Consider the following 27,776-nt stretch of genomic DNA (forward strand, 5'->3'; position numbering starts at 1 on the left):
TTGAAACTAAATTGAATACAATCCCATGTGCATTTCAGAATGTGCCGGACTCACGTAGCCCATGTATGTGGAGTCGATGTCGGGGCTGGAGCTCCTGACGGTGGCCTCTCTCTGCTGGAGGTGGTATCGCCCTGCATCCAAAGCCTGATCTAGCTGTCTGAGACTGGCCTCCAGCTGGCTCGGCTCACCTGCACAAAGGCCACAACATGGTCAAGAAAAGTAGGAGTGTAAATCTTTCAATTACTTTTCATTAGCATGCTGTTGGTCAGGAGGGGACTGATTCTGTGATGGCATGCATTAGTCTGCAATGCAAAATAAAATAAAAGAACACAAAAGGTTTTTATCATATTAATAACGATATTAGCTGTGGAATTAAAGACCAAAAAACACATGCACAAGTAAAAATGCAGTGGTTGAGATTAGCATTTAGTGATCTGGACTTCAGCATGCAATAATGTAATCTTTACACTTTAATGCCAAGATTGTTCTGGATGGGGGGGGGGAAGACGACGACATGCAGTCTGAATGATGCTTCCTTGTGTTAAAAAAAACGAAACGGTGTTTTAGTCGATTATCATGGCATGCTCTCATATGTCATGCTGTGGCATTCCTTATCAGAGCCAGGGGCCTGCTGTTTCCTACCAGAGGATGATTTCAATGTGTTCTCAGTCAGTTTTATATAGGCCTCTGGGCTTTCTGGGATAACTACATCTGGGAAGAAAGACATACAAGATACACTACTTACAATGTGGGCATGACTGTATGTGATATCAGTGCTAATCCATAAAGATTTGTCAATGAGTTGGCACAAATCTGGATGTTCAGCAAATAACTGGACCTCATTTGAACACTTTTTGGTTAAGATTCCCTTCTTTGAAAAGATACAATAGGGGACTTGTTTTCATGACAGCTTCCACAGCAGCATGTTAACACATTACAATACTGAAAACACAAGTTTGTGTAATAATTTATTGCGTTATGATTTATATTTTTTTAGAGGCAGACTGAATGTCTTGTTTCCTTTACTTGAGAGGAAACAATGATTATTGAAATCGGCTCAACTAAAACCTCTCTAACCATTTCTACCTGATCAACTCTATTAAACATAAATCTTTATTCCAAATCACATCATTACATTATGATTGATTTAAAAAATACACCAAATGAGCACATGACTTTTGTGGCCATAAAACCTACAATATATTCATATTTGTTTCAAGCTGCTTATCTGCATTCGTACACATACTCAATTTGATTTCACCAACCTGACAGCACTGTGGTAGTCGTCCTCAGATACTCATCTTCCTCCTCTTGCCCTTGGTTCCTTTCCCCGGGTTCTCGTCCTCCAGGGCTGTCCAGACCTCTGCTCAGGTCGTAGTCGTGGTCCCACTCTAATGGGATGGAGTCCACGCTGGCCGGGGTGTCACGTCCCGAGCGATCTGCCCGGATGAGGGCGGTCGTTGCCGAGGCTGGACGGCTGGATGTCCGGGGCAGAGAGGTGTCGCCCCACTGCAGCTCAGAGAGCTCGCCACCTTCCTCCATGTCCAGCTCTCGGTCTGAACCATCGAGCTCATCGTCGGCCAGCTGGGAGACAGGAAAATATTAGTGGGAGAAGGAAAGCAAGATAATGTCTTTACAAATACTAGCTAATGGAATGAACACTACTTTCGCAGAAAATCAGAATCTCTTGCCTCTTTGCAAGCATCTGACATATAATCTCTCTTATTAACTTACTTGAGGTTAACGCAAAATATTTCCATTGGAAAAACATTGTTTTATTGTGGGATGAGTTTTTCTGCATGCTACCTGATGTGTGTCGTCTGTTTATCATTACTCACAGGCAGTCGTGTGAGTTTCTTGAAGTATCTGTCGACTCGTCCAAAAACCTCCTGATAGTATCTCTGCAGCTCCTCCAGCTCTTCCTCGATGACGGCTGCATCCAGAGGTTCGCTCTTCTCAATCAGAGCTTCACCCTTTCTGAACACCAGCTCAATCTTCCCTGTGTTCAGATAGATCTCCTGCTGGAAAGCCTGAGAAGCAAATAATGCAGATTATTTAACAATGATATGATAATTTGAAGAGTATTTAGTCATATACTCAATTACATTTTCAAATTTCAGAAAATTCCTTTCACAGTTTAGCCAATCTAAAATAAAGGCCTCAAACCTGTCAAAAAACAAGGTTAGTTGGTAATTTTCCTTAATAATCAATTAACTATTGGTTATTAAATATTGGTTTCAAAATCCACTTATATGACTACATTTAATATTAATTGTAATCTGCTACTTTTTTTCCGACACCAATCATTACATTTTTACTCCATCTCAACAATTTTCATCTAATCGCTAGAACAGAAAAATCAATAATAAACTGCAGAGAATTGTGGTTACTCTAAACTGTTACAAATAGTATATAGTACAAAAGAAAGTATAAAAAACAGGGTATATATTAATATGTTTTGTACGGATAGACGGAATCTTCATTATGAACTAAGATACACACACTGTTCTTGCATCTCTGTTGTGTTATCATGCTATCTTGTTGTGTCATCTAAGGACCATTACTTCTGTCTTACCCTGAGCTGTTTAATCTTGGCCTGTACGTCACACTCAGAAAAGTGCTCTATGTTTGTCAGTTGGAGGTCCATCTCAGTCAGCCACACCAGGATAATGTCTCGTGCCGTCTCAAACTCCTCCCTCTGGCTGATGAAGTGCTGAATAAAAACAGAGAGGAAAACAAACAAATATACGTTATTCCTTTTCTTTATCTTTTAACTCTTACAAATGTCAGTAATTGAGCCTAAACAAAAGTCACAATCTAAAACAAATGTTACCTTGAGTCTGCGTAGGATGGCAGCCACCCTCCTCTGCAGGTTATCCCATCGTCTGTTCCCATCATGCACCATTTCCCTGAGTCGGCAGGATGAGTCAGTGCGGTTCTCCCGGGCCAGGCGACGGTACTGTTTGTTGATGAGCTCTAGCTGGGTCAGGCACTCCTGCACCTGACGCTGGAAGGCCTGCAGAAAATATCCAACCATACACAAGTTAAAGCTCTGATAGGACACACGTATTTGAAAAAACAAATGCAATATTACATTTTTCTCAAAACCTTTTTATGTGCATGCACAAAGAATACAAGTAATAAACAAGGAGTACAGATGGAAAAAAAATCTAGAAAAATGCTTTCTATTCTGGAGCGAGAAAGAAAATGCAAAAAAACAAACACAAAATATAATATTTAAACAACAAAAAAAGTACACTAATTAATAAGAGGTCATTAAATGTTGAAGCTAAAAACCCTAAAATATGTATCAATCTATATATGAAATTAATTTTCCAATCAAGCACACACTGCAGATCCAAATGTTGGTACAGGCCACACAGCAGGAATGTGCATGTGCACAGAGAAAGACAGCAGCAGCTGAGCAGACCAGAGCAGACCAGTGCAGACGAGTTTGTGCAACATGACACTCGTCTCTTTTTTCTATTATGTATTGGTCACACAGAGAAATGTAAATGTCTGACCTGATACTTTAAAAACCTCAAAGCATGCACATATAAAAACAAAACATTTAAAACAAGCTACCAATTCAGCTATGTATGCATGCAAACACTGCAACTGTAATTCACAAGACATTCTGATAACAAAAGTGAAATATAGACAAACCTCAAACTTTTTTAGCTCTTCTTTAGCGACAGTATACAGAACTCCAGAGGAGTTAGGCAGAGCTGCTGTTCTTTCTGAGGTCTTCAGCCAATCTTCAAACCTGTAGTAATCATCCAGAAACCTCTGCCACAACCTCCACGTCTCCTCAATCCTGCAAAGATACAATTATTCAGTAATGTCATAATAAACAATATTATAGTATACTATAGAAGGCAGGGGGATCTGGTTAGAATCAAGTGCATGTGGATATAGTATCATACATCTAAAATACTGAATAGCCAATTCACAACACAGTTATACATGTAAACATCTCAACTATGATCAAATGTAACTCTGCAACTTTGAAAACTCTTAAACCACACCAAAGAGTCACAAGTGCATGCATATGAATGCTGGTATATATGTTGAATTTGTCAAAGAGGCACTGACTTGAGCCTCCTCTCCATGGACATGGCACAGATGTTCCTCCAGCGTCTGTCCAGCCCTCTGGTGGCCTGCTGGATGGAGTCACACTCCGTCTCTGTGGAGCAGGCGTCGCAGTCGTGCAGCAGGACTTCACACAGGTTCAACACTGACGCCACTCCTGTGCTGTGTTTCTCTATGTCCCTCTGCAGCTCCTGCAAGTCAGTCAGAATAATAACTTCATTTTGCCGTACTTAAAGGCCGTATGTGTAGCTTTTCTATAATTTCTCTGAATGCTGTTAAATGTTGCTTGATGTCTCCTGACCATACTACTGTGTTTTGCCATAAATTAATTCAGCAATAGTGTACAAAAGGAACACAGTCAGCCTGCTCAAGTACAGTAAATGTATGAGTCAGCTAACTCTGCAGCTCTGGAGAATGAGGTGGTCAGTGTGGTTTCAGAATCCAGTCAACATTTAGAGCTGCATCTTTGCAGCAGGAAGGATACTGATACTGACTGAAGGCTAGCTTTAAACAAATAGCCAGAGATGTATGCATGAGTCATGCCGTGATTTCCTCCAGTGATTCAGTGCCACTCATTTTCTACCAATGCAGTTTGAGTCACAATATCCTGCTGTTATTTAGTTTTTACAGAAAAGTACCTACTCACATGTGTGCATGTTTGTGTCTGTGAAGGTGCTTGTGCATCTGAATGTGCATGTCTTGTTGTATGCGTGCAAGACATGACGTCATTTCCACATATCAAACATTTTTTAACTCTTAAACAGAGAATGTGCTGGTTAATTTTGCATTCCTTGATTATTTTTATTTTTTAATATGCTGTTTGTGTGTGGTCCCACTTGCCTGCTGCTGGTTGAGTTTTCTCTGAATCTCCTGGTCGTCACAAGTGTCGTAGACGATGGGTCTGGACAGCTCTGTCTCGATGTGAGCCAGCCATGAACGCAGGCTGCTCATGTTTTTATCTAACTGCTGCACCGCCACAAGGGTCTCCCTCAACTTCTTCACCCTAGTAGACAAACAGATTCAGAGAGCAAATCAGAGTAAATAAATGGGACAACTGTAAACCATGAGGCATGGCATGTGATAGGGAGGACTTCCTTGACAGATCTTTGTACAACTTGTTCAACAACAAACCGTAAAACATGCTGTAAATATATAACTGGAAAATCACTGATTGTGGCATCATATAAATTAATATTAAAGGAAATACAGGTTTTAACAGCATGGAAAGTTCATGTAAACATTTTTTTTCTTTTTACAGTATTTGCTTAAAGTTCAGTTTTTTTTCTGTTTTGTTTTTGTACAGTTGTAAATAAAACTGCAAATAATTAAAGAGTAAGCAGCATTTGTTTTAACTTCTGTATGAGGTTGCTAAGCTTCACTGATGTCAATCAAACAATGATTCTACCTTACTAACAGTGACAGTAACACTATCAGGAACTTATTGTACCGACCTATGCAGTGAAACCATGAATTGTTAAAACAACAAATTTAGGAAAATATTTTTACACAACAGATAAACCAGATCTCCACTTGAAGCTAAAACAAAATAAATTAAATAGACATTGCAGAAAGAAGATGTAGCTCTATGTAGCTCTATGTAGAGCAGAAATATACTTAAAACATTCTTATTGTGTGCTGTAGCACTCTTCATAAATAATGGTAGAAAAGATTATTCTACATAGCAGGAGCTGGATAAAAACACATAACATAATCTATTTTAAGAGACTGAGAAAAAAGAGCTTTGCATGAGGAAAGCACACAGAGCTCTTTCGAGACTGTACACTTTTTGTTTACAATGCAGTCTTAAAAAAAACTCTTTCAACATAAATTATATAGTTTGTCCTGCCTGTTGACATCGCAGTCACAATCCGGCAGATCCTCACTCTGGCATCCTGCCATATTATCCGTCCCTAAATCCAAAACCATGTGGGTGCAGAATTCCCAAAGTCAACGTTAACGTCAGGAAGCGTAACGGTGTTGATCCAAACACTCTTCTCTTTCGTCTGAGCACTCCACATGGGACTCTCTCTAAACTCTGTGCATAAGGGGAGGGCAAGCAGGTAGTGGTGGGGTGGCACAACTGTGACTACTCAACTGTTGCTCTCCAAGGTTAAAAAAAGAGAAGCCCTACAGGCGTGTGTGTGTGTGTGTGTGTGTGTATGTGTCTGGGAGAGTGGGAGTGCCTGAGAGTGACAAGTGCTGCTGTTTCTAAAAAGAGACTTACAGTCAGAGGCATGTGCCACAGAGCTGGCCTGAGTCTGAGTATCATACACAGAGTACACACAAAAAGGATTGTGAACAGAAGCAAAGGCTGGGGGCTCCATACATGTGAGCAGACCTCAATGGATAGTGCACATCAAGAAGAAAAGGTTTCCAGTAAACCATATCTGCTGGAGAATAATAGATCCTTGTTTCTTCATAAAATAAAACCTTCAGAAGCTGACAATACATTAATCGACAAGAAACTAAATCTACAGAAAACACTAGATTGTAAAGTATTCTGCACTCTGAGACAGCTACAAGCTGTCTGTCCTGTTGTTTTTAAGGTAAGGACTTATAAGAGACAAAGAGAGTGCAGCTGTCTGCATGAGGTCAGACACTGTCCTCCCCTCTATTCCTTCATCCACTGCAGTCCCCGAGGACAACAGCCGGAAGACTGCTGTGGGGGTGGGGCAGCTGGGGTAGTTAGGTCAAAGTTTGGGGTCATGTCACTTTCAATTCACAACACACTGAAAGGAGGCTTTTATGTTTTCCATATTAAATCAACACAAAAATGAGAAAGAATACTGTGTCTAACTACTATAATCCCAACTCTGGTAAGTGGATGCGTGCAGAGTGCCAAATAGGTAGATGAAGACAAAAGGCAAAAATGTTTAGGTGGGATGAGGAATGTGGTCTCTCTCTTAGTTTGCAGCTCCACTAAGTAGAAGCCCCACTGACACCAGCAAGGATCTCAGGAAATGCCTCAGCAGCATTGTGGTAAAATGAATTCTTCCATCACGTGTCATGAAGCATACCATGGTAACAAACCTAGGCCACGCAGGCCTTCACTGATAAAAAAAAACCCTCTTCTCAACTGGGAGGAGAACGTGAAAATTAAGCTTTGTGACAAAGTTACTGTTCTCTTTTTATCCAAATAATTCTACTGTGAGGACTATATAAACCTTTTAGCATTTATCAGACCACAAGCTACAGCCAAACTAGATGGTTTGTCATTAAACATGTCTACAGTTGTTCTAGTAAACACTTTTTAAATGTCAACTGTGTCCATCCAACTGATGTTATCTATTAATCATGCTATTAAAGACCATCAGTTGTTTGAACCATACTTCTGAAGCACTTTAGGAGACAATAGAAATAGTATTTTACTTAATTTCTAATAAGTATTTTTGGAGTTTCCTCTCTGACCTTCACATAACCCATTCAAACTCTATTATCAACACTCATCAACAGCACTCTGAACCTGCTCTCCAGAGTCTTGTACACCCACCTGGCAGCGATGAGGTCCAGCAGGTGTTGCCAGCGCTCGCTGACTTTGCTGAGTTTGTGTTGGATCTCAGCGGCCTTGCTGTCTTGGCTGGATCTGGCCAGGCGTGCGCCCATTATCTGCAGCTGCTGCTTGTTCTCCTGAGATACACTGATTTCCTCCTGGTAGTCCTGGTAGAGAGACACCAAGTAGGTTACCACAGGGAGGTCAGAGTGTGGTGTACAGTGTTTGTGTGTCCATACAAATCTGTGCATTAGAGCTGTAGATGAGACCACATTAGTAATTCAAGACCAAGTTGTGTCCTTTTCAGAGCAATGCATCCCCAATAATAACTTATTATAATGAAGCTGCATTGAAATATTATTTTGTAAAAAGTATGTTTGTAAACAATCTTCAATGTTCCAAACATGCCATTGACTAATAACAAGTTAATATTCAAACTAGTAATTGTTTGTTTTGTTTATTTTTATATTTAAATCCCAATACATGTACCCTTTTTCCAAGAAATCTTTTAAAAAGTGTTGATAACCCTTGTCGACAAGCTATAATAGTCTAATGCTAATGTATTGCTCTGACTGTTTTAAAATCACAGCAAATAATTAAGTCTGAGGTATGATTTGGGTAGTAAATATAATATGTAAGTAAATAAATCCATCGGTGCATAACAGTGGTTAAGATCTGGAAATGGCAAAACAATCTGGACTCAACACTTCGACTCCGATCGTACTGAAGAACGTCTTCATGCATAGTTGTGTTGTGTTCATTCATTTATATATTTTAGGTGTGTTTTTTTGTTGCGTTAAATTACCTTGCGCAGCTTTTCGATCATCTCTTCAATGCTGATATCTCCATTCTGAGAGACCTTGCTCTCCATCTGTGTGAGCCACTCACACAGCTCCTTGTTTTTCTCATTGAAAATTGCCCACTCATTCAACTTCTCGCTCACCTGCTGCCTGCGCAGGGAAAGCTGAGGGGACACAGGGGAGGACAGAGTGGGGAAGGGAGGATATGTGAGAAAACACATGGAAAGGATTCATTAGAAAAAGAGTCAAAATATGAAAACTATGTGACACTTGGGTGGTTATGAAAGATTGAAAAAAAGAACAGAATTGGTGGAATATTAACTCAAAGAAATAATTGATGAAACAAAAGATAATAATTGAAAAATGTATGCTAAAAAAATAAATACTCAAGACATGAACAAGAATATGCCAAGTCTTGGTAATTCTTCTTAACCTCTCAATCTTAGTCAAACACACCTCACAGTAACACACAGCTCACAAGAACACCTTTGACCCTGAGAAGTGGAAAGTTAGCCACAGCTGAACTCTCACTCTCACTCTGACAAAATGTAATACACGGCTGTGAGCAGTGTTGCTAACAACACAAGTTAAATCCACAAAGTGAGGAAGACACGGCACGTTGGTACACAAATTAGTCTGAGATTCCACAGAGAAAGCTCTTAAATAAAATAACATCAGCTAAAAATCATGGTCATGTGTACTGTGAGAATCTACCTGGTGGCAGACCTCCCCCCACTGGCGCTGTAGCAGCTGGAGGCGTTCCTGTAGGACTGTGATGTCATCAGCACTGACCACGCCCTCCAAGGTGTCCCTTAGCAGGAACAAGGAAGTGAGGTCATCGGTCCAGCCCTCCACACTGCTCTCCAACTCCTGCATCCACATGACATGACAAGAAATGAAGAACCAAAACACAGAGAGGTGACCCATAACCTTAAATGTGAAGATAAACTCAGACTAGCCTGTTAACCTACAAACCAAAGTCTAAAGGAAAACCACAGAATAGAACTACTGAAGCTCAGCTGCAGCTGCTGCACCCTCATAAATAGTGATGAGGAGAAGCAAAACACTAAACTGACAATAAATATTACAGCAAAACGTGCAGCAAAAAGATACAACATTTCTTCTAAATGCAATGAAGTAGATTTTCTGAATAAACAACAAAAAATGAAGAGAAACATGTTACATTCACATATTAAAACAAAACAGCTCCATTCAAGGTTAAAGGCAACATAAGGTAACAGACACATCAAACCTTGCATCGCCTCCTCCTCCGTCATTGTGACGGATTTGCTGTGGTTCAATCATTTGTGGATCTGGAGAAAGTCTCCATTATGCAATAAGCACAAAAGGAAGCACGCACACATACAAAAATATACCCCCACTGCTAGCAGGGATGCTCTCTGTCTCACTCTCATGCGCACGCACCCTCTCCATCTCTCTTTTTCTCTCTCTCTCCCAACCCCCTCTTTTCTATCAGCTGATGCTAACTGTGTGCAGCTATTCTCAGAACCCTCCTCCTCCTCCCTGAGGAGCTCAGGACATGTCTTGCATGTAAATGACATAATGAATACACTGTCCAGTAGTTAACAACAAACTGCAAATTATCATAATGTGAATTTTCACACAAAAATTAAATGACTGCTGTTGGAGCCAAAAGCATCTACCTTTGCTCATTCCAGCAGCATCATTTTAGCATCATCAGTTACATAATAATACTAATTCTTGACCCAAGAAAGACTAGTTTTTGAAAAAAGAATATAGTAAACAAATCAAATGCAAAACTATGAAAAAAACAAGTATCGTTTTTAAAATGTGATAAAGATTAAAAGTGAAAAAATAAACAAAATGTATGCCAAGAGTCTGAGAACAGGACAAACAAGGTCACACAGTGAGACCGCAGTGGAGAGATTCATGGTTTTTTTTTTGGCTTCTGGTCCGTCTGTTTATCTGTTTGTCCCCATAGCAAGATTAAAGGATAAAGGGAGGACAAGTCTGTGTCTGGGTTTGTGAATGTGCGAAAGAGGCATAGATACAAAACAGATAAAAAATATAAACCAGGAAGAAAACACAATTTGAATATGTGTGTATTATATTATTCTCACCTTGCATCTGATTTGCTCTGAGTGCAGCTCCTCGTGGTGGTCAGGCAGTGGCAAGGAAAGCTTCCTCTTAAAGGCCCTCAGCTTCTCCAGTGATGCATTTATGCCCTTCTCACATCGCTCCCAGTTCTATATACACACAAACGGTAAGAATCAGAGCATAAAACACACACACGCACAGATTGCAGAGCTTCTCGTACTCGGGGAAGTTGTTATAAATTCTTCCTGAATCGGAACGGGTAAACTGCAGAATACACAATCAGAAACTGACAGGCATACAAACACACACACACACACACACACACACACACACACACGCACACGCACACACACACACACACAGGTTAAGTCAGGTCACATCAACCATCATGCTGTATTCAGCTCACTGAGCACTGAACCTCCGAACCAACCACATGAAAATAGTGACACAGCAAAAATCCAACAGCCAAGCAAGATAATTAACACAGCTTCATAAAGAGATTCTGCTCCAAAGGGTGCGGATTAAAGCTATTTTTAGAGTTTGAATAATGATCCAATTCAGGAAAAAACTGGGGGATATTTGGTAAGAAATGCTGCAGCAAAGTGGCATACCTGAAGCAAGAGTCATGGTTAAAGAAGAGCCAGGGTAATACAAAAATAACTTAAGGAGCTGCTCTCTCTAAGTGGAAACCAAGGAGGAGAGACAGAGAGAGAGTAACTAAGATCGTAGGAGAATAAGTTTAAGAGGACGACAGGAGGGAACCATGTTCAACAAAAAAGCCAAATTCTCGGACGGATGCATCTTTTATAAAGCGTCACTCAGTCAAATTCATAATTCACTATCACATTCTGCAAAATCTACCTCACAAAGTTCAAATCATTACAGTTCACTGCGCAGTGTTCTGCATGTGTGCATGTGTGTGTGTGTTTATGTGGATGCATGCCCTGGCCTGAAGCTTAATTATCCTTGTGCCATGTGCTATTTTGTAATGCTTCAGCATGTGCACAAATGCAATTTATCTGAAGACAGCAGTGAGTGTGCTCCATAGCTGTCCTTCGATTCTTTTCAGGAGTTAAGATGCAGCGTTGCATAATTCATGTGATAACCTGGTTTCAGTGCTCTGCATATTCAGCCGAGCCGGCTCATTAAGGGCTCACATGCCCTTCAGCACCCTTCACACTGCAGCTCGGTAGAGATACAGCTTCTAGTTAGCCTTCAACACAGACTGTGCTCAAATAAGGCTTCACAAACCTGCAATAGTACAGGATGTCCCATAATACAGCACTGATCAGTGCTTTCTCCTCCCTAAAAATTGCCTAAAAAACTGAAAAACAATCAACTTTTCTAATGGTGTGTGCCAATGAGTGTAGAAACCAAAGCATAGAACAGAAATAGGAAAAAAAATGAGGGTAAAAATTAAATAAAAAAGACACAGTCTTTATGTTATAGTCACATATGTTTTACTTTATCTTTAGACAAGAAAAGACCAAGAGAGCAAAAGACCAAAAAAAATAGTATGAAAACATTTCTTTAATTATTCCAGCTGTAGTTTTGTCTTACCTTGAGCAAGCCATGCAGCACCCTCCTCTGCTGGTCCAGGCGGTGGTGGGCGTGCCTCCACCTCTCCTGAATGTCCATCAGCTCCGTCTGCAGGGTGGACTCGGCCCTGGCATCGGCCGACAGCAGCAGGCTCCTGCCGGCCTCCACCGTCAGGATGTAGCCTCCCTGCTGCCTCTGCAGCACTCGCTCCCTCAGCTGGAGGAGCAGAGATAGGGACAGTGGGCAGAGTGGGTACAGGTTAACTAAGGGAGTCTAAGGTTGGAGAAGGTGAGGGGTTATTAGTGAGAAGTTTAGATTTGCTTAGGACAATTTAGTGTTAATGGAAACATGAAGTTTGAAGTGTGAAGAAGTATTTTTTAAATAGGACACATGTTTGTTAAGACGGAAATAGTGGATAAAAAAAAAATATATATATAATTTAATATGTCTTAAAGTCCTCGTCCAGTGACCTCATAAATAATGAAAACTTTTTAAATAAGCTTTAAGGGAAACTAATTAGTCCAGGGCGAAGTGGGAGTATCAGTGACTGAATCCATCACCACCTCATCCACCTGCGATATTCTTTAAATTCATTTTAATTAGAATTGTGACTTGCAGAGATAATGAAGCATTAATGTTTTAGAAAAAGTAATTTCAGAGATGATTAGAAATTTGATAAGGTGATAAGTGAAGGACATATAAAGCTAGTGTTTTAGCTTACCTGAAGCTGATCTAATAGGTTCCTGGCCTGCTGCAGGGCAACTGGTTCTCCTGGCTGATGTACATCTGGATCACGAGTCACTTCTTGGAGCCATTGTAGCAGCTTCTCTGCCATCTCCCGGTAGTTCTGCCACTGGCGGACCAGACTATCAATAATGCCCCTTCGTTGCTGGGCCCGCCTCACTACACATTGCCACTGATTGCTTAACAAGGCCAGCTTCACACTGAAATCATCTCTGTGAGGGGGAAAAGAGCGAGAGTAGCAGTTATGTGCCTCACCACTGGATACATTTTTACGAGATAGGACATTTTCATATATATAGGATTGTGTTTCTCTGTGTGTGTCTTTACCTGTCGTCCACTTGTCCCTGGTCCAACATATGATGGCCATCACTGATGATGGAGTAGAGAATCTGTTGCCTGCTAAACATCTCTGCCTGGAACAACTGTGAGTAAACATACATATATATATATATGCAATAGTTCATCATACATACATATACTACCTACAAAGACAGCAATCAATGCACATGTATTTGTAATGATTCTCTGACCTCGTGGTCTCTCTGCTGCTCCAACAGACTCAGGTGGTTTCCTGAAATCTCAGCGGCCAGCTTCTGTTCAGTCTGAGACAGGAACTCCATCCATGCTTCACACTTCTGGAGGAAACTCTGCTGTTGGAGCAACACTGCCTGCAGTTTACTGGACAAGGACAGAGGGAAATCGTTGGAACATAAACAATATTAACAAAGAAGAAACTTGTGTTTTAGTGACAACTAACACCTTTTTAAGGAATAGCATTGTTAAGTTATACAACACAAAAAGAGAATGAAAAATAACTAATGCTAAAGAGTGATATTTGAAGGCTTTAGGTACCTGAACCTCTCAGTGAGGTGAGCGGAGTGAGCTGCCCAGGCTCTGTTGAGACTTTGCAGCCGTTTAACATCTCTGTCACTGACTGGCAGTCTGTACACCAACTCGTTAACACGCTCCAGGTCTGGAGACAGACTGCTCAGCTTCAACAGGTAAACCTGGGAATACATTAAACACATTTTCAATAAGACAGTCTAAGGAAAGTAAAGTGAATCTAATTAATTTAATTTACAGTAAAGTTTTTGGTTATAGTGACATGTAATACATGATCAATTTTCGCAGACTTTTTGGTGAAAATGCACCAGATAAGACGACAAGAACCAAGACACCAACATTTTTTTATACCTTCAGTTTTTCCATACGTGTCTGGACCACATTAAGCACTGGTGAGCCGACTGGGTCAGACCCCTTCAGCACTTCCTCAGCCTCCTCAGCCTCACGGATCAGTGTGTCCAACTGCTCTCTGAAACCCTCACAGGCCTGAGATCCAGACTATAAACAGTCAGACAGAAACAGTTAGAATACAGAATAGACGGCTTAACATATTCATATATTGAGGTTTTACATAGAAAACAGTGATGTGTAGGTCACTCCTGCTATGCCCACCAATCCCTGATATCCTACCTGCAGTACTTCCTGCTGCCTGTGAAGGGCGTGCTCCAGCGTTGCTAGACGTTGTGTGAGTGACAGGTGGTCGGACTGGAGGGCTGCAGAGGAGGAGGCGTCAACTTGGCTCTTCAGCTGCTCCCCTAGAGCCTGCAGCTGTTTGAGGGACTGTTGCACTGAGGCCTGGTCACCAAGGCACGCCTGCAACAGTAATGTCATCAGAGGAGAGGCAGGTCAGGAAATGTTTTGCAAAGTTGGAGGAATTCATGGTATTTACACGTACACTTATGGCACAGGGACAACAAGACTGTATTTTCAAAGCAAAGGCAATGAAAGACTTAGTAAAGGTACTCTTGATATATCCAAAATGACAGCGTTTAAGACAAACTGATGCATGTTTTCATAATCAGGTGTTTATCCAGTGGGTTCTGAAAGGGCTCCAGTTCCCAAAGAGAGCCATGTGATCCTTTTGCTGAAGGTTTTGTGTAAAACTTTCTTGTAAAAAAGCTTTCAAGAAAGGACAGCTCATGCAAAACAGCAGTTAAGAGATCTAAACCACTAAATGTCTTCTGTAAGTTTGAATCAGCGATCCGCAGTCAAAATAACAGTCTGCATAAAGTATTAGGACAGTCTGCCTGCAGGCATTGCCTAGCATCGCCCTACAAGCCCAGCGTGACACTGGGGGACCCCTATAGTGTAAATCAGGGGCCTGTCTTTCCCTTTGCAGTCTCCTTTTCAAAGGGCTTTTGTTAGATTGTGCTGTGAATCTACATTCAAGCAGACAATAGAGCAGGGTGCCATTTGGTATTCTGCAGAGGGGATAGAGGCTTTGTGAAACCTCATTGTGAGCTGACAAGCCGCTTTGGAGCTTTTTCACAAAATATTAGAAAGGAGGCTGAGGGAAAGCTTCAACTGTTGACATAATTCGTCTCACATGATCATATAGTGGACTGTGTTACACTGTCCCATCTCTACCCACATCACAGTCCATTATCCAGGCGCTGCTCTCCTCCTCTGTGATCTCCCTGTCGGTGGCGCTCTTCAGCAGGCGATCAGCACGTTCTTCCTGTTTCTGAACTGCTGTCACAATCTGGCCACACGATGATCTGTAGCGCTGCCACAGCCCCAGAAGGGCTTTACTGCTCCTGAGCTGTTCTGAGATCTGCTCCAGCAGGCTGTTCCACCTTTAAAAGAGAAGAAGAAACATATTGTTACATAATTACCTGAGCTCAGAAGCTGCTGCAACTTGATTTGAAGTCTCTCGGGTGACGTGTTTTTGTTATCCCTACCTAATGTTGACGTCCTGGAGGGCTGTGTTGAGTGTTTCAGCCACAGATGGGTGGCACTCTGTCAGTAGCTGTTGTGTAACCGAGCCAAACTTCTTCAGGCTGCTCTCCTGTTTATCCATCTCGTACTGCAGGTTCTTAAAAACACAGAGGACCACGAAAAGTTAATTTCACCTTCAAAGTTTGTAAGAAATTCTATTTATTATCTCAAAAAGAGACATCACTGCCAATTTTCTTGAGGACACTGTGCAGATGTTTCCATTCACACTGACCTGCAACAGTTGTTGCAGTAAACTATCTCCAGCATGACTTCATGCACTAATAACAGATGCTAAATCTTTTCAGTGGTGTGCCACTCTGCACACATCTTCACTCCTCACCTCCAGACTTTCCACCTGTTGCTGTACTGCCTCTAGAGACCCGTTTAAGAGACGCAGCCTGGAGACAGAGTACCTCCCCTCCATCAGGTAACCATTAATCTCCTCTGAAGCTCGCCGGTACAGCGTCCACTGCTCCAGCTTCGACCGCAGGTTCACCTTCATCTGGCTTATCTGATAGGAAGGTTGGGAGACAAATGTTAAGCATCTTAAAGCATATTGGGGAAATAAGCCAACAATCATGACGGTAAGGGTTCCAAGAAGCTCACCATTTGGTCCAAATGAGCCCAGGATTGGTTCAGTCCTTTAAGGGTTTCCTTGACAACAGAGCAGGCTGCTCCTGTCTTATCCTTGATGAGAGCATTTCCTCGTTCCTCTGCTTTCTCTAGATCCTTCTCTTTTTCCTTCACTAATTCCTCCAACTCCTGCAATAAACAAATCCTTTTTTTTCCATTCTGAAAACTCAAACTTTGTGTGGCATCCATAGTATTGGTGTATGTATGTGTACCTGACAGTCTTTAAGTGCATTCTGCACAGATGCCACATCCTCTATCCTGTGTCTCTTCTTCAGTTTGTCCTCCTGTAGTGTGAGCCAGGTATTCAAGGCCTGAACTCCATTTTCATGCTCCAACCAACTTTCCAAAAATCCTTCCAAAAGCTGAATCTAAAATATAAACAGAATTTAGAACAATTTTAGATGTCAGAAACCGCAAACTACAAATATTTAATAATATCCATACACTGTCACTGAAACATTACCTTTTCAGCAATGAGCCCCTGTAATATCTGCCATCTTCTGTTCATAGCTCCCAGCTTCTCAGCAAAGTCTGTTTTGTCACTGCGCTTTCCCTCCACATCCTGACTGCTGATCTGCAGCACTGACTGGTTTACAAAGTCCACTGTCAACTGCTTACAGGTCAAATCTATGCGGAAACCCTGTGAAATATAAATGAGACATGATGTGACAGTGATGAGGAAGAGGGAATAAGAGAATACAAAACATACATAACTACTGAACTCTTTTGTTGTTATCAGAAAAAAATGTTTTCTACCTTATATTTCTGCAAGAAGTCCTGCACCAACTCTGAGCCTACAGCTCCCATGATTTTGTCCCGGTCCTCCTTTATGAGGTTTTCCAAAAGAGAGATCCAGCTCATCAGTTCTGTGATGGCGTGCCGGGATGCCAGCTTCTCCATCTGCAACTAAGATACGAGAGCAGAGGGGTTACAAGGTTACTAAAATACAGTACCAGCTAGTACAAAACCTCTTGGGAAGGAAAATGGTGCAACAATTGACAACCATCAACAGCTACTGTTCTCAGACCTGGTGTAGCTTCTCTTGTACCACAGGAATACGAGTCAACAGCTCCGCCCACTGAGTGTCAATGTGGCCCAATGCCGTCCTGAGACCAGCTGTATCTACTCTCTTCAATCGCAGAAGCTGGTTGCCTGTACTCAGCACAGATGAACGCAAAGACGACTTAGCATCCACCTCTTTGGAAAACTCCTATCAGAAACAAAAAATGACAATGAGTTAAGTTGCAATCTAACCATGCGTTCATTAATTATATAGATGTTATTATTTTATAACTAACCAGGAAGGCATAGAGGTGGTCTCTGACGGTCTCTAGCTCCTGAGGCACTGTCACTGACTGGGTCGTCCAGAACTCCAGCTGGTCCAGAGCCGAATGCAACCAGTGGCTCAACTCTGCTGACTCACTTTGGTACCTGAAGTTTATACACAAGACATAATATGATATTTTTGTTCGGACAGCTTCTGAAAGATTAAAGGAATATTTATTTCTGTATTCAGCCTCAGGGTATCACGACCAGGATTGCTGACTCACATAGCTACATAATTGATTTGATTCTTGGCATATTGTCAAACAAAACAAATTCAGACTATTGTTAGACTCTGACCTGCTCCAATGTTTCAGCGTGGAATCAAGGCGGTGTAGCTCCTTGTTGACCTTGGTAGTGGAGGAGAGCCAGTGATCTCCCAGCTGCGTCAGCTGGTTCTCCAAATCTGAGCAGCCAACAGACAGAAGAAGCCTCTTGCCCTCCTCCAGGACCTGGTACAGCTGGGGCTGATGCTCTGTCAGGCTGGCCTTCAGACGCTAGAGGACAGAGGGATAATTTATATTATCACAAGCATGCTTGACTACAGCTTTCGGGGTAGCTTTTCAGATGACATCTTGATAGTGTCGTGCAGTACCAAGATGCATTTATTTGTGCATCTCCTTGTGTCCAGTGTGTTTAAAGTACCAACCTGGAAGAGGCCGATCCTTTCTACAAGTCTTTCCTCTGTTTCCTCTACCAAGCCTACAGTAGGGATGCTACATTCCACAGCCTCCAGCTGTCTACACACAGCCTGGTAGTCTTCCACAAGCCTGCTCCATGACTGTTAAAGAGAGGAGAAAGAAGAGAGTGGCTAAGTTAATTAATTCTTCACATTTAATTCAACTGAATTGTACTGTTCCTATTTGCTATCATCGTGATTTTTTTGTCACTTATTCCAACCTCCAGTATGCCCTCCAGCTCCATTCCCCTCCTGTGGGCCTGTTTGAGCACACTGTGGGCTAAGGCCATGGTCTCCTCCAGGGCCTGGCTTTCCCTCTGGGCCACCAGACCAGCCACTTTACTGTAGAACGTCTGGGTGAGGATCATATGGCATTCCAGACCCTGGAAAAACTCCTGTATTTAAGGAACACATGGTTGAAAGACAATGTGAGAAAAGAAAGAAATATGTCAGGTTGACAGTGGACTTTGTAAACAATTACACTGCAACCCTCTTTTACCACCCTCCTTACTTTGTGTTTGTCCAGTAACATCTGGACCTCTATGACAGAAGCCACCGTCATCTTCTGATCAGCAGCCATCTTGTCCTGGGCGGTGTCCACCAGGTCTGTGAGGTCATGAAGTGCAGCTTCATACTGAGCCTTGAGAGATAAGCCTTGGTTCAGGCTGCTACGTCTGGAACCCACCATCAGAACCAGCTCCTCATATGCATCCTACACGAAACCATCAACATGTTATCACCATAGAATCACAGTGTAGGGGAAAAATGTATTAATAAATTAGCTACACAGGGAATTTGATGTTACCTGTAGTTTGAGAAGTTCCTGGTTGGAGATTTGGTCAGATTGGAGTCCCTCTGCTCTTGTCTTCAGCTCAGTCACTCTCTGCTCAAACTCTCTCAGACTTTCTTCTACCTCTGATAATGTCTACAAAAGATATAACACATTTAATGAGCATTTCTTCTCAGAAGCTACTAGCAATTCACTGCATATGTGAGATTTTTCTATAGTTTTTATTATTTATATGTATCTGTTCTTGGTCGGTATCATACCTCTATCTGTTTGGACGCAGGTCTGTCCACAGTTCCAGCCATCTTCTGTAGCAGCATGTGTTTACTTTCACCCAGAGCAGTGAACAGCATCCTCAGTTTATTCTGCCAAGGACAACAGAAACAATTTGATTGAGGCAAGTTTCCTATTCACCAAAAAAATGCTTCTTCTGTTTATAAGTTTAATCAAAATCAGACTGGTGGACTGACAGAGTTGCCATTGTACCTGGAAGGTTGAGTATTCCTGTAGCCTGTCCTTCATAGCATCACAGCGTTGTTCAAGGGTGGAGTCTAGCAGCCCCATCCTCTCCTGCAGGCCCTCCAGTGTGTCCTCCATCAGGGCTTGCTCCTCTACTCCACACAGCCGGCCGGCTCCTCCACCCAGAAGGTCTCTACACTGGTTTACCTCCCAGCTCATCCCCTTCAACTGTTTATTCAGACCCTGAACAGAACAGCAAACGTCATTTACATGGCAAATATATTCCATCCAGTAGAGTTTTACTTTTGTTGTCTGTTTATTTCTATCTTTTGTGTCTATACCAAAAAATACAACTGACTTTAATACCTCTAGATTAGAAAGTTGTGTCTCTGTATCTTCAGACAGCAGCACAGGACCAGAGAGCAGCTGATTCTCAGCAGCATCCAACCAGGTGGAAGCTGTTGAAACTGCAGAATAAAGGTCTTGCTGGACTGCTGTCCCTCCGAAAGACGCTGTCAGTTTGCTGTCACCATCCGCCATCTGTGATGAAGAACAAAGAATATTTACTCAGTACATCAAAAGCTGTCCGTAAGAATGCTTTCGTTTCTTATTAATGACACAGAAACTATTCCAACAGGGAGACAATTAGTATTGAGAGATTAAAATAAGGTGGAAAATCTGTGCTTCACCTCACGGGCGATTCTTTCCAGAGACTGACTGCAGGACTCAAACAAAGCTCTGGGAGAGCGAGAGTCTTGGCTGGCAGACATAGTTCTAAACACCACGCTGGGGCTGGACAAACGGGACCGGTGGAGGACCTGGTTACGAGAGTGACAAATAAGACACAAGAGACATACGAAGGTCAGACTGGCAGCAAAATGAAATTACATGAACAGAATGCCAATCAGCCGTGAATAATGAGTTTCAGACAACTCAAATGGGACAACTTAACACTATTTACTAAAAACATCACACTCCACGATGTATGGCATGTGTACCGGGCTAAGCTGATCCTGTTCCATGGAGTTGAGGGAGAGCTGAAGTTTTGTGCTCTGATCTTTATTTAGGTTGTCCCAGCGCTGTCTCATCTGTTCCAAAGGAGACAAGGTTTCGGACTCCAGCAGCACTCCTCCTGGGATGGACATCTCACTGTGGAAGGTAGAGGGGTGAGTCATCGTAAGAGATTGGTCCCTGGATTGGTATTTCACCAGCAAGTTACAATGTAATTAAATGTTTACCCTGCTTTTTCAAATTAACAAAAAAATAAAAAAATCACTTCAAAACAAAAATCACAGAAGCTCCTCATGAATGTGTGACATAGTAATGTTTGTTCCACCTGTGTATGGAATAACAAAGTATGTGTGAGAAGAATAGAGGGAGGAGGAAAAGTACCTGTCCCCATTGGGTGTGTTCTGTTGGCTTAGTAACTCCTCTCCAACGTTGGCTACAGACTGGAGCAGCCTCTTCTGTTCAGCTACTTGCTCCTGCAGCTCCTTGGAGGTAAACATACAGCATTTAAGCCATTAAGAGTTATCTGAGATGGATTCCATTAGCTATCAAGATAATCCGACGCTAACCTAATTCAATTTATTTGCACCAAACATTACAGCCGTTTGACACTTCAGTCAATCAAGATGGAATCAGCTCAGGCATGTTAGATATATAACTATAATAACTATAAAAAATAGTTACTCTTCTTACCCTCTGTCGAAGAAGGTTGTCGTGGTGCTGCTGTGTGCGTGTGGATCTGGCCTGGGAAAGCCAATCCTGGACATTAGGACTCTGGGACAGAGATGAGTCTGGCTCACTGTCCTCCTGCTCCTGCAGTGAACCCTGGAAGAAAGACAGAAGGACTTTAACACTTTTAAAATGCTCAAAAAGTTTAACAGGAGAGAAAAGGACAGGAATAAAGTTTTTCTTTCTGAGGAAAGGGTGATAAAGTTTGTGAGTTTGTAAAAGAATAGAAAAGGGAACAAAGCACCGCTACCAGGGTAGATGTTAACTCTTCAAAATCAAATCTGTATTTTGAAGTATTAAAATGAATATTGCTACCAGTATTTCAAATAGACTGAGATAAATAAACGATTGTAGTTCCTATGCGTTTTAGAGTTACTTTGTGAATTAATGAATATCATTATTTACTAAAAGAGCACATTAAGAGTAGTCTGCAACGGGATTTTCCTTCTATGGAAAAAAAAAATTCAGTGGATATTATAGTATTGTGGAGATTGTTTTACTATACAAAGAAAATGTAGTTGTTTTTTCCAAAGGGGCCAAAGACAAAATGTTGTGTCATCAGAACCACACCTGCTGCAGTACATGTAGTAATAGCACGTGATGAGGTAGCATCCTTTTGTCTGTTGTTTGCGGCCCATTGTGAGACACACAGGCTCTTGTTCTTCCATAGAGGAAAACAGTGGACTTTTATGGAGCATGACACGACCTTTAGTATTTACACAATACTACCATTGATACTGTTACACAGTGTCACATACTGCAACACAGCACAACACAAATCACACAGAGGCAGGGAGGACGGAAAAGATGGGAAATGGAAAAATGTGTGGGAATGCAGAGGGGAAGGGAACTGAATGCGTGGAACAGAAGATGACCATAGACCACACGTGACCTCTGATCTCACCTGTATGCCAACTTGTTTGTCCTGCAGCATCTGCTGCAGCTCCATCAGACTGTCTTTGAGGGAGTGAAGTTTGAAGGTGAGTTGCTCCGCCTCTCCTTTGGTCTCGGCCCGACCCTCCAACAGCAAGCTCTCGCTGTGGACGGACAGTTCTGACAGATACGACACCTTCTGCTCGATCTCAAACAGCATATTCTGGAAAGACGAGTTACAGTTGATATTAAACTCACTACTACCTGAAATGTTAAGTAACCATCTAATTCTCCTCACTCATGTGGAAACCCCTATGCCTACATCATTAAACATTATGAACTATCCTACAGGTTCTGCATGCCAAATGTATCTACCAACACAGAATCTGCACCAAAATGTGTGATCACAACATGTGTAGCAAATATATCTTAGCATTAAAGAGCTTTTCTTGGATGTTTAAATCAGTGGTTCTCTCTGCTTGTGACCCAATGAAATGAAGCAACGTTTACTTGTGGCCCCTCATCACCAGAAGGGAGACCAGTAAAACGGAAGAGTGATGTTTTTCTTTATTTTACTTAAAGATGCTCAAACATGTAAAATCATACATTCATTCCAGTGGTTTAGAGGCTTCCACCAAACATAATGATTGGACCAATAGGCTATCCATAACATGCACTGTATACAAGCAGTATCCTTCAGTATGCTCATTGTTGCTGCCTCTCCTTGTCTTGTACCTTATAAGATCCAGTTATAATCACATACATTTTCAGTTTCCTCCCAAATCCTTTTCAACGTTTCCCACTCACTCCCCTCTTACATTTCCTAACAAGGGAAACAACTGAAAAACAGACCTTCCCTTCACCCCGTCCAGGCTGTATGTAGAGGGTGGTGCATTTGTATAGAAGAAGGGGAGACGGTGCTGTCATTGTGTGATTCACTGAGAAACATGGGTAACCTCTGTTCTCTCTACAATCTCACCACAAAAAAGCCTCTTTATGGTATTCTAACCCACATTCCTCTCTTATCTCACACAATGTGTGGCAGAAAGTTTAGACTTAGTAAAGTATTTGATTAAGCACTGACAGGTTTCTGAGCTGCTTACTGTGTGGTGATTTTCTTGTAGTGTGTGAGTGTTGAAATGAACAGACTATGGTTGTTTAGTGAAGGGTTTACTGCAAAATGAAATCAGCCGCACAAAACTGAGGTGCAAAAATACCCCAAAAATAATGCTATCCTAATGCAGAAACCAGACAGACTTTTATATATATTCTTTCATTCCTTGATTTTTTTCTACTCCCTCCCTGCCTGAGTTGGTCAACTTCAATTCCTTCCCCTCACTTCATCTCTCTTACCCTTATATATCCTTTTTTCACTTCTTGCTCTTTCCATTGGATGAATACTCTAATAATCTACTCTTGTAGACAGTTGTTACCCCCTTGAGATGAAGATCCGCATGGGCCGGACCTTTAGACCTGAGCTCCACAGGGGCCATATGTGAGCTTTAATCAGCTTACTGTCTCCCAGCTGCTTCAAACACACACACTTTAAACACTAATGTCCTTTGTCCGAGTAACAGAACTAACATTGTTACTACTTATAAATCAATTATAGTGCATCATAGGATGAATGTTTAAACATTTATTTAAATCAGTTTTGCTTTTAAAAAGCTCAAGATATATGCTTCCACAAAAAAACTGTCAAGGTACACATACACAAAATATTGTCAGAGACAGAACTTTCTGGAATGGTAGGTTAGGCACGCCAATGATAAGCCCTTAAACTTTTTGTTTTCACTACACAAGTTAATCACAGTCTCTGGATTGTTGATCCAACCATTTAGCCATGGATGCTAATTACCCCTTAGATAAAAGTGATGTCACCATAGAAACAGGATGAATGGGGAAACAACACTTGTTCCTGGTGGAAGAATGTTTGACGACAAATGGGAAGGGTGATCAGAGTGTCAGTGCCTGATCCTAATCCCAAATGTCCAAATCGTAAAAACAGTGTATATGTATTTGACAATAGAGGGCTCCTAGTCTGCTCTGTTTTGAAAATGCCCCATATTCAGTGCAGGTTCTGTAAAGTTAGGCTGGTTTCTGAGAATGAAGTGAACAGTTTTATGCATGACTAAATAGTAACAACAATGTAATACCAAGGGGGTCATTATTTCTGGCAGTGAAGCAGCCAGATACTTCACTTTAGCCTTTGATAACTCCCTCTTGATAAAACAGTGGCCTACAGACTTTCATACTGTGCCTAAAGCAGTGGTAGGAAAGTTTGGGACAACTTAAAATAAATCTGCACATATCAGGACACATCAGACCATCTACGAGGACAGCATTGTTATCCTTGGAAATCTAAACAAACCAAGATCAATATCTTTCAGTGCTCAGTCAACCAGTTAGTCCAGCCTTTGATGAAAACAGTCATTTCATTCTTACCTGACAGTCGATAAGCTGTTCCTCCATATCCAAGTCCTCATTTTGGGGCTGAAGGGCAGAGCATAAAGTGGCACGAGTGCTGAGCAACCAATGGTCGAGCTCCTCGGCCTCGTTGTGGTAACGCTGCAGCGCCTGTTCCTGTCGCTGCTCTTCTAGCTGTTCACTTAGTTTTTCCTGTAATGGAGACAGACAGACATGTTAAATTCCACAGGTGAAACAATTCTGACACTACAGTTAAGTTCAGTGAAAAGAAGAATGAAAGTATACAAATGTGGGAGATGTGAATGAATATCATCTTTAAGCGCGTCACCTCCAACAGCTGCCGTTTCCCAGAAGCCTTCATTCGAATGGTGGCCATCCTCTCTCCCAGCACAGTGAGAGTAGACTGGAGAGCCAGTTGGTCACCAGCCTCCCCGTCGCTGTCGCTGTCTGCCAGCTCCTCAGAGAAACACATCTGCAACTCACCGATCTCATCCTGCAGCATCAGAATCTCATCCATCACAGCCTGGACAGATGGAGATAAAAAAAAGAGCGAATTGGAACAGGGATGTTGCCATATAACAGCAACGTCCCTGTTCCAATTCTGACCGTAGGAACCTTGTTCTGTGACATGCTCCTCCCTCTCCCTCCCTCCCTCTCTTTCTATCTCTCTCTCCCTTTCTCTCTCTACTTTGTACTCTCCTCTACACTGTCCTCTGTGAAATAAAGACAAAAATTACCCTAAAAATATATTTTTAAAAAGTGTGAGCAATGAAATAAAGAGAGAGATCTGGAAAAAAGGAGATTTAAAGACGAAGATATCGGAGGAAAAGAGGGAAAAGACTAAGAAGAAGATGACGAGACACAGCACTAAAAAAGGGTTCGTCCAAATTGCCTGACAGTAGCGTTACAAAAAGGACCTGTAACTGCTGTCGCTGTGAAGTTGGCATAGCAACGGAGAATAGTGCCATGCAGTCTGTGCAACCATTGCACTGGCTAGCACAATATTAAACCCCTCAATCATTCGGTTTTCTCAGAGCAGGCTTGTCTTTTGTCGCTTTGAGTTTTTTCCACAAGAGATGTCTTCTGTCTGTCTGAACATGTACTATTCCTTTCAATGTTATCAATACTGCACTCCACTCCTCCTCTCTCTTTCTATATCACACACACAAACGGACACAATATCCCCAATATCTCCAGACCTCTCTGTCCCCCCTCTCTCTCACCTGGTGTGCAGCCATCTGGCTCTCGGGGCTCTTGTTAGGCTCCAGGCCCTCATTGAGCGCTGCCTCAATGGACTCCATCTTAGTGGAAATGGACTGGAGGGATTCCTGATAGTGTTGCTGCCGCTCCAGAGCCTCGTACAGACTCTTCTGCTTCTCGCTGATCTGTGGTCAGAGTGAAAGGGTGGAGAGAAAAAAAAAAGAAATTAATGATGGCAAAATCGAGATGGTAACTGGAAGAGAAGAAGTCCATTGTGACATGGTTTATCTTATGATAATGTTTGAGTTTCAGTTACAATTTTGGCACTAGTGTACTCTTGCTAAAGATACACTTATGCCTGATTTTGTGATAACTGTCATAACAATCCAAAAGTGTTCCCAAATCCCTAAACTTCAACTGTGAATTGTGCATTGAAGTTGTGAATTGAGTTTACAGTAAGCCACAAGGATTTCTTTAATCAAAATCTCTCCATACTTTTCTAGCCGTGGCAAACGGGAACATAACATATATAAACTTATACTTGTTTTTATTTCCTAATTAATTAAGTTCATAGTAGCTGAGGATGTGATGTACCACGTTCTTGAGTGTTTCCCAGGATCTCTGCAGATCATCCAGGTTAGCAGCACTGGTCTCCATGGACGGGTCGTACAGCTCCTGGAGGGGCGCTCGGCTTAAGGCACCTCGACCCTGGGGCACAACAGCACAGTGAGTGTGGGCCTCACTAGTGTGAGAGAGCAATGGATGATATATGGTTGAAGAAGGTGTGCTGGTTCTCATGTCCTTAAGTCCTCAAACATACTATATACAATGAATTTGAATTGCTACATTTGGAGGAAATTTGCCCACATCTGCTGGGTAAAGGAACATATAGATATAAACTAATATAGAGAGTTGAAATAAAAATATTTTAACATGTTGTAGTTCTCTTATTGTAGGGTTTGTAGTTTAAACTGTAATAGCAACTTCATTCAGTATACCAGGGGTTAATGGTTATGGCAGGTCTAGTATAAGCTATCAAGTTCAATCAAGGTCTGGCTGGCTGAAGTGCAATCAGGTCATTTTTAAATCCCTCCCATCATTTTTCTCTGATCACTTCTCAACTGCCTTATTGAATTTAGTATTCTTTCAACTCTTAGGCTCACATGCCCTGTCACAAGACAAACATACTGGTTGTGGAAATGACAACTTTTTCATTCACTCATTTAATCAAAGCAAATAAAACAAGAGGCAAAATAAATCTGCAAACGTAATGCTGATAAAAAGGGAAAGCGGGGACACACAGCAACTCTCCAGCTGTTTCAGACATCCACTGTGCTGATAGTGGTGATGATGGGAAAGTCATTGTTTGGTGGTGGGAATCAGATGGTGGTGATGGTGAGTTAGAATGTCAATCTTAATAAGTCACATGTTCAATATTCAGTCTTAAAAACTAATATTAATTGAAACAGAAACAACAAAAGTCTGAAAAAAAGTCTGACAAAAGATCATAATTATCATTATTCCAATGCAGGCTCACTTGCTGCATTAATCTTCAGTATCTTGAAATTAAAAACGTAATTAAAACCCTTGCATCCAGCAATGTCATTGGGGTACAAAACCTCTTTGAGACATGTTCATCTGCATTGGAAAACAGTATAATAATCTCATCCTAGTGTCACTTTGTTTTTTTAATTCAAGCAGAAGATGTGAAGACTAAATATTTAGTTTGTGACTCATTAAGATGGAGATTTTGTTGCTGCAAAGGTTACGGTTTCTTATGAGTGAGAATTTTAAGTGTAAAATGTCAAATAGACAGTGGTAGTATGGACGGTGGGCAGGTCAGGTGATGCTGGAGGGCTGTGGAGGACACCAGGGTGGGGTTTGCAGTACCTGGCTAAGAGCGTCTGTGTTAGCCCCCGGGGAGGGAGAGCGGCAGGCAGGGGGAGAGGAGACCTCGCTGTTGGTGCCCTCCTCCCCTGACTCCTCCGTCACAGGGGAGAGAAGTGTGTGGCAGCGGCCGGCTGTCATCTGACCACACATACACACCGCACATCAAGCGCGCACATCAAAAGAAGCAGGTATAGGAAACGGGAAGCGGATCAAACAGAAAACGCCCAGATCAGAGGAGTGAGG

The 27,776-nt window shown here is 41.8% G+C and overlaps 1 protein-coding gene across 1 annotated transcript in view; it reads right to left on the reverse strand.

The window, feature by feature from the left end:
• syne1a (spectrin repeat containing, nuclear envelope 1a) overlaps positions 1–27,776 on the reverse strand; it is a 117,896-nt gene that overhangs the window by 7,493 nt on the left and 82,627 nt on the right. Inside the window, 47 exon segments of the mRNA XM_054619084.1 lie at positions 55–188; positions 643–711; positions 1,266–1,584; positions 1,839–2,030; positions 2,576–2,713; positions 2,834–3,016; positions 3,667–3,817; positions 4,096–4,283; positions 4,933–5,095; positions 7,583–7,749; positions 8,388–8,546; positions 9,097–9,252; positions 10,485–10,610; positions 12,022–12,216; positions 12,722–12,956; positions 13,072–13,166; positions 13,275–13,422; positions 13,597–13,751; positions 13,939–14,085; positions 14,218–14,400; positions 15,179–15,383; positions 15,489–15,622; positions 15,866–16,036; positions 16,132–16,287; positions 16,371–16,526; positions 16,622–16,798; positions 16,915–17,064; positions 17,186–17,368; positions 17,457–17,589; positions 17,782–17,978; positions 18,131–18,262; positions 18,382–18,555; positions 18,672–18,872; positions 18,966–19,085; positions 19,211–19,312; positions 19,434–19,649; positions 19,773–19,946; positions 20,096–20,224; positions 20,405–20,555; positions 20,799–20,899; positions 21,108–21,239; positions 22,048–22,239; positions 24,462–24,635; positions 24,772–24,966; positions 25,667–25,828; positions 26,238–26,351; positions 27,534–27,671. Of these exon segments, the coding sequence (XP_054475059.1) occupies positions 55–188; positions 643–711; positions 1,266–1,584; positions 1,839–2,030; positions 2,576–2,713; positions 2,834–3,016; positions 3,667–3,817; positions 4,096–4,283; positions 4,933–5,095; positions 7,583–7,749; positions 8,388–8,546; positions 9,097–9,252; positions 10,485–10,610; positions 12,022–12,216; positions 12,722–12,956; positions 13,072–13,166; positions 13,275–13,422; positions 13,597–13,751; positions 13,939–14,085; positions 14,218–14,400; positions 15,179–15,383; positions 15,489–15,622; positions 15,866–16,036; positions 16,132–16,287; positions 16,371–16,526; positions 16,622–16,798; positions 16,915–17,064; positions 17,186–17,368; positions 17,457–17,589; positions 17,782–17,978; positions 18,131–18,262; positions 18,382–18,555; positions 18,672–18,872; positions 18,966–19,085; positions 19,211–19,312; positions 19,434–19,649; positions 19,773–19,946; positions 20,096–20,224; positions 20,405–20,555; positions 20,799–20,899; positions 21,108–21,239; positions 22,048–22,239; positions 24,462–24,635; positions 24,772–24,966; positions 25,667–25,828; positions 26,238–26,351; positions 27,534–27,671 (7,572 nt within the window).

This window comes from Anoplopoma fimbria, chromosome 18 (genome assembly GCF_027596085.1).
Source record: "Anoplopoma fimbria isolate UVic2021 breed Golden Eagle Sablefish chromosome 18, Afim_UVic_2022, whole genome shotgun sequence".
Taxonomy (NCBI): domain Eukaryota; kingdom Metazoa; phylum Chordata; class Actinopteri; order Perciformes; family Anoplopomatidae; genus Anoplopoma; species Anoplopoma fimbria.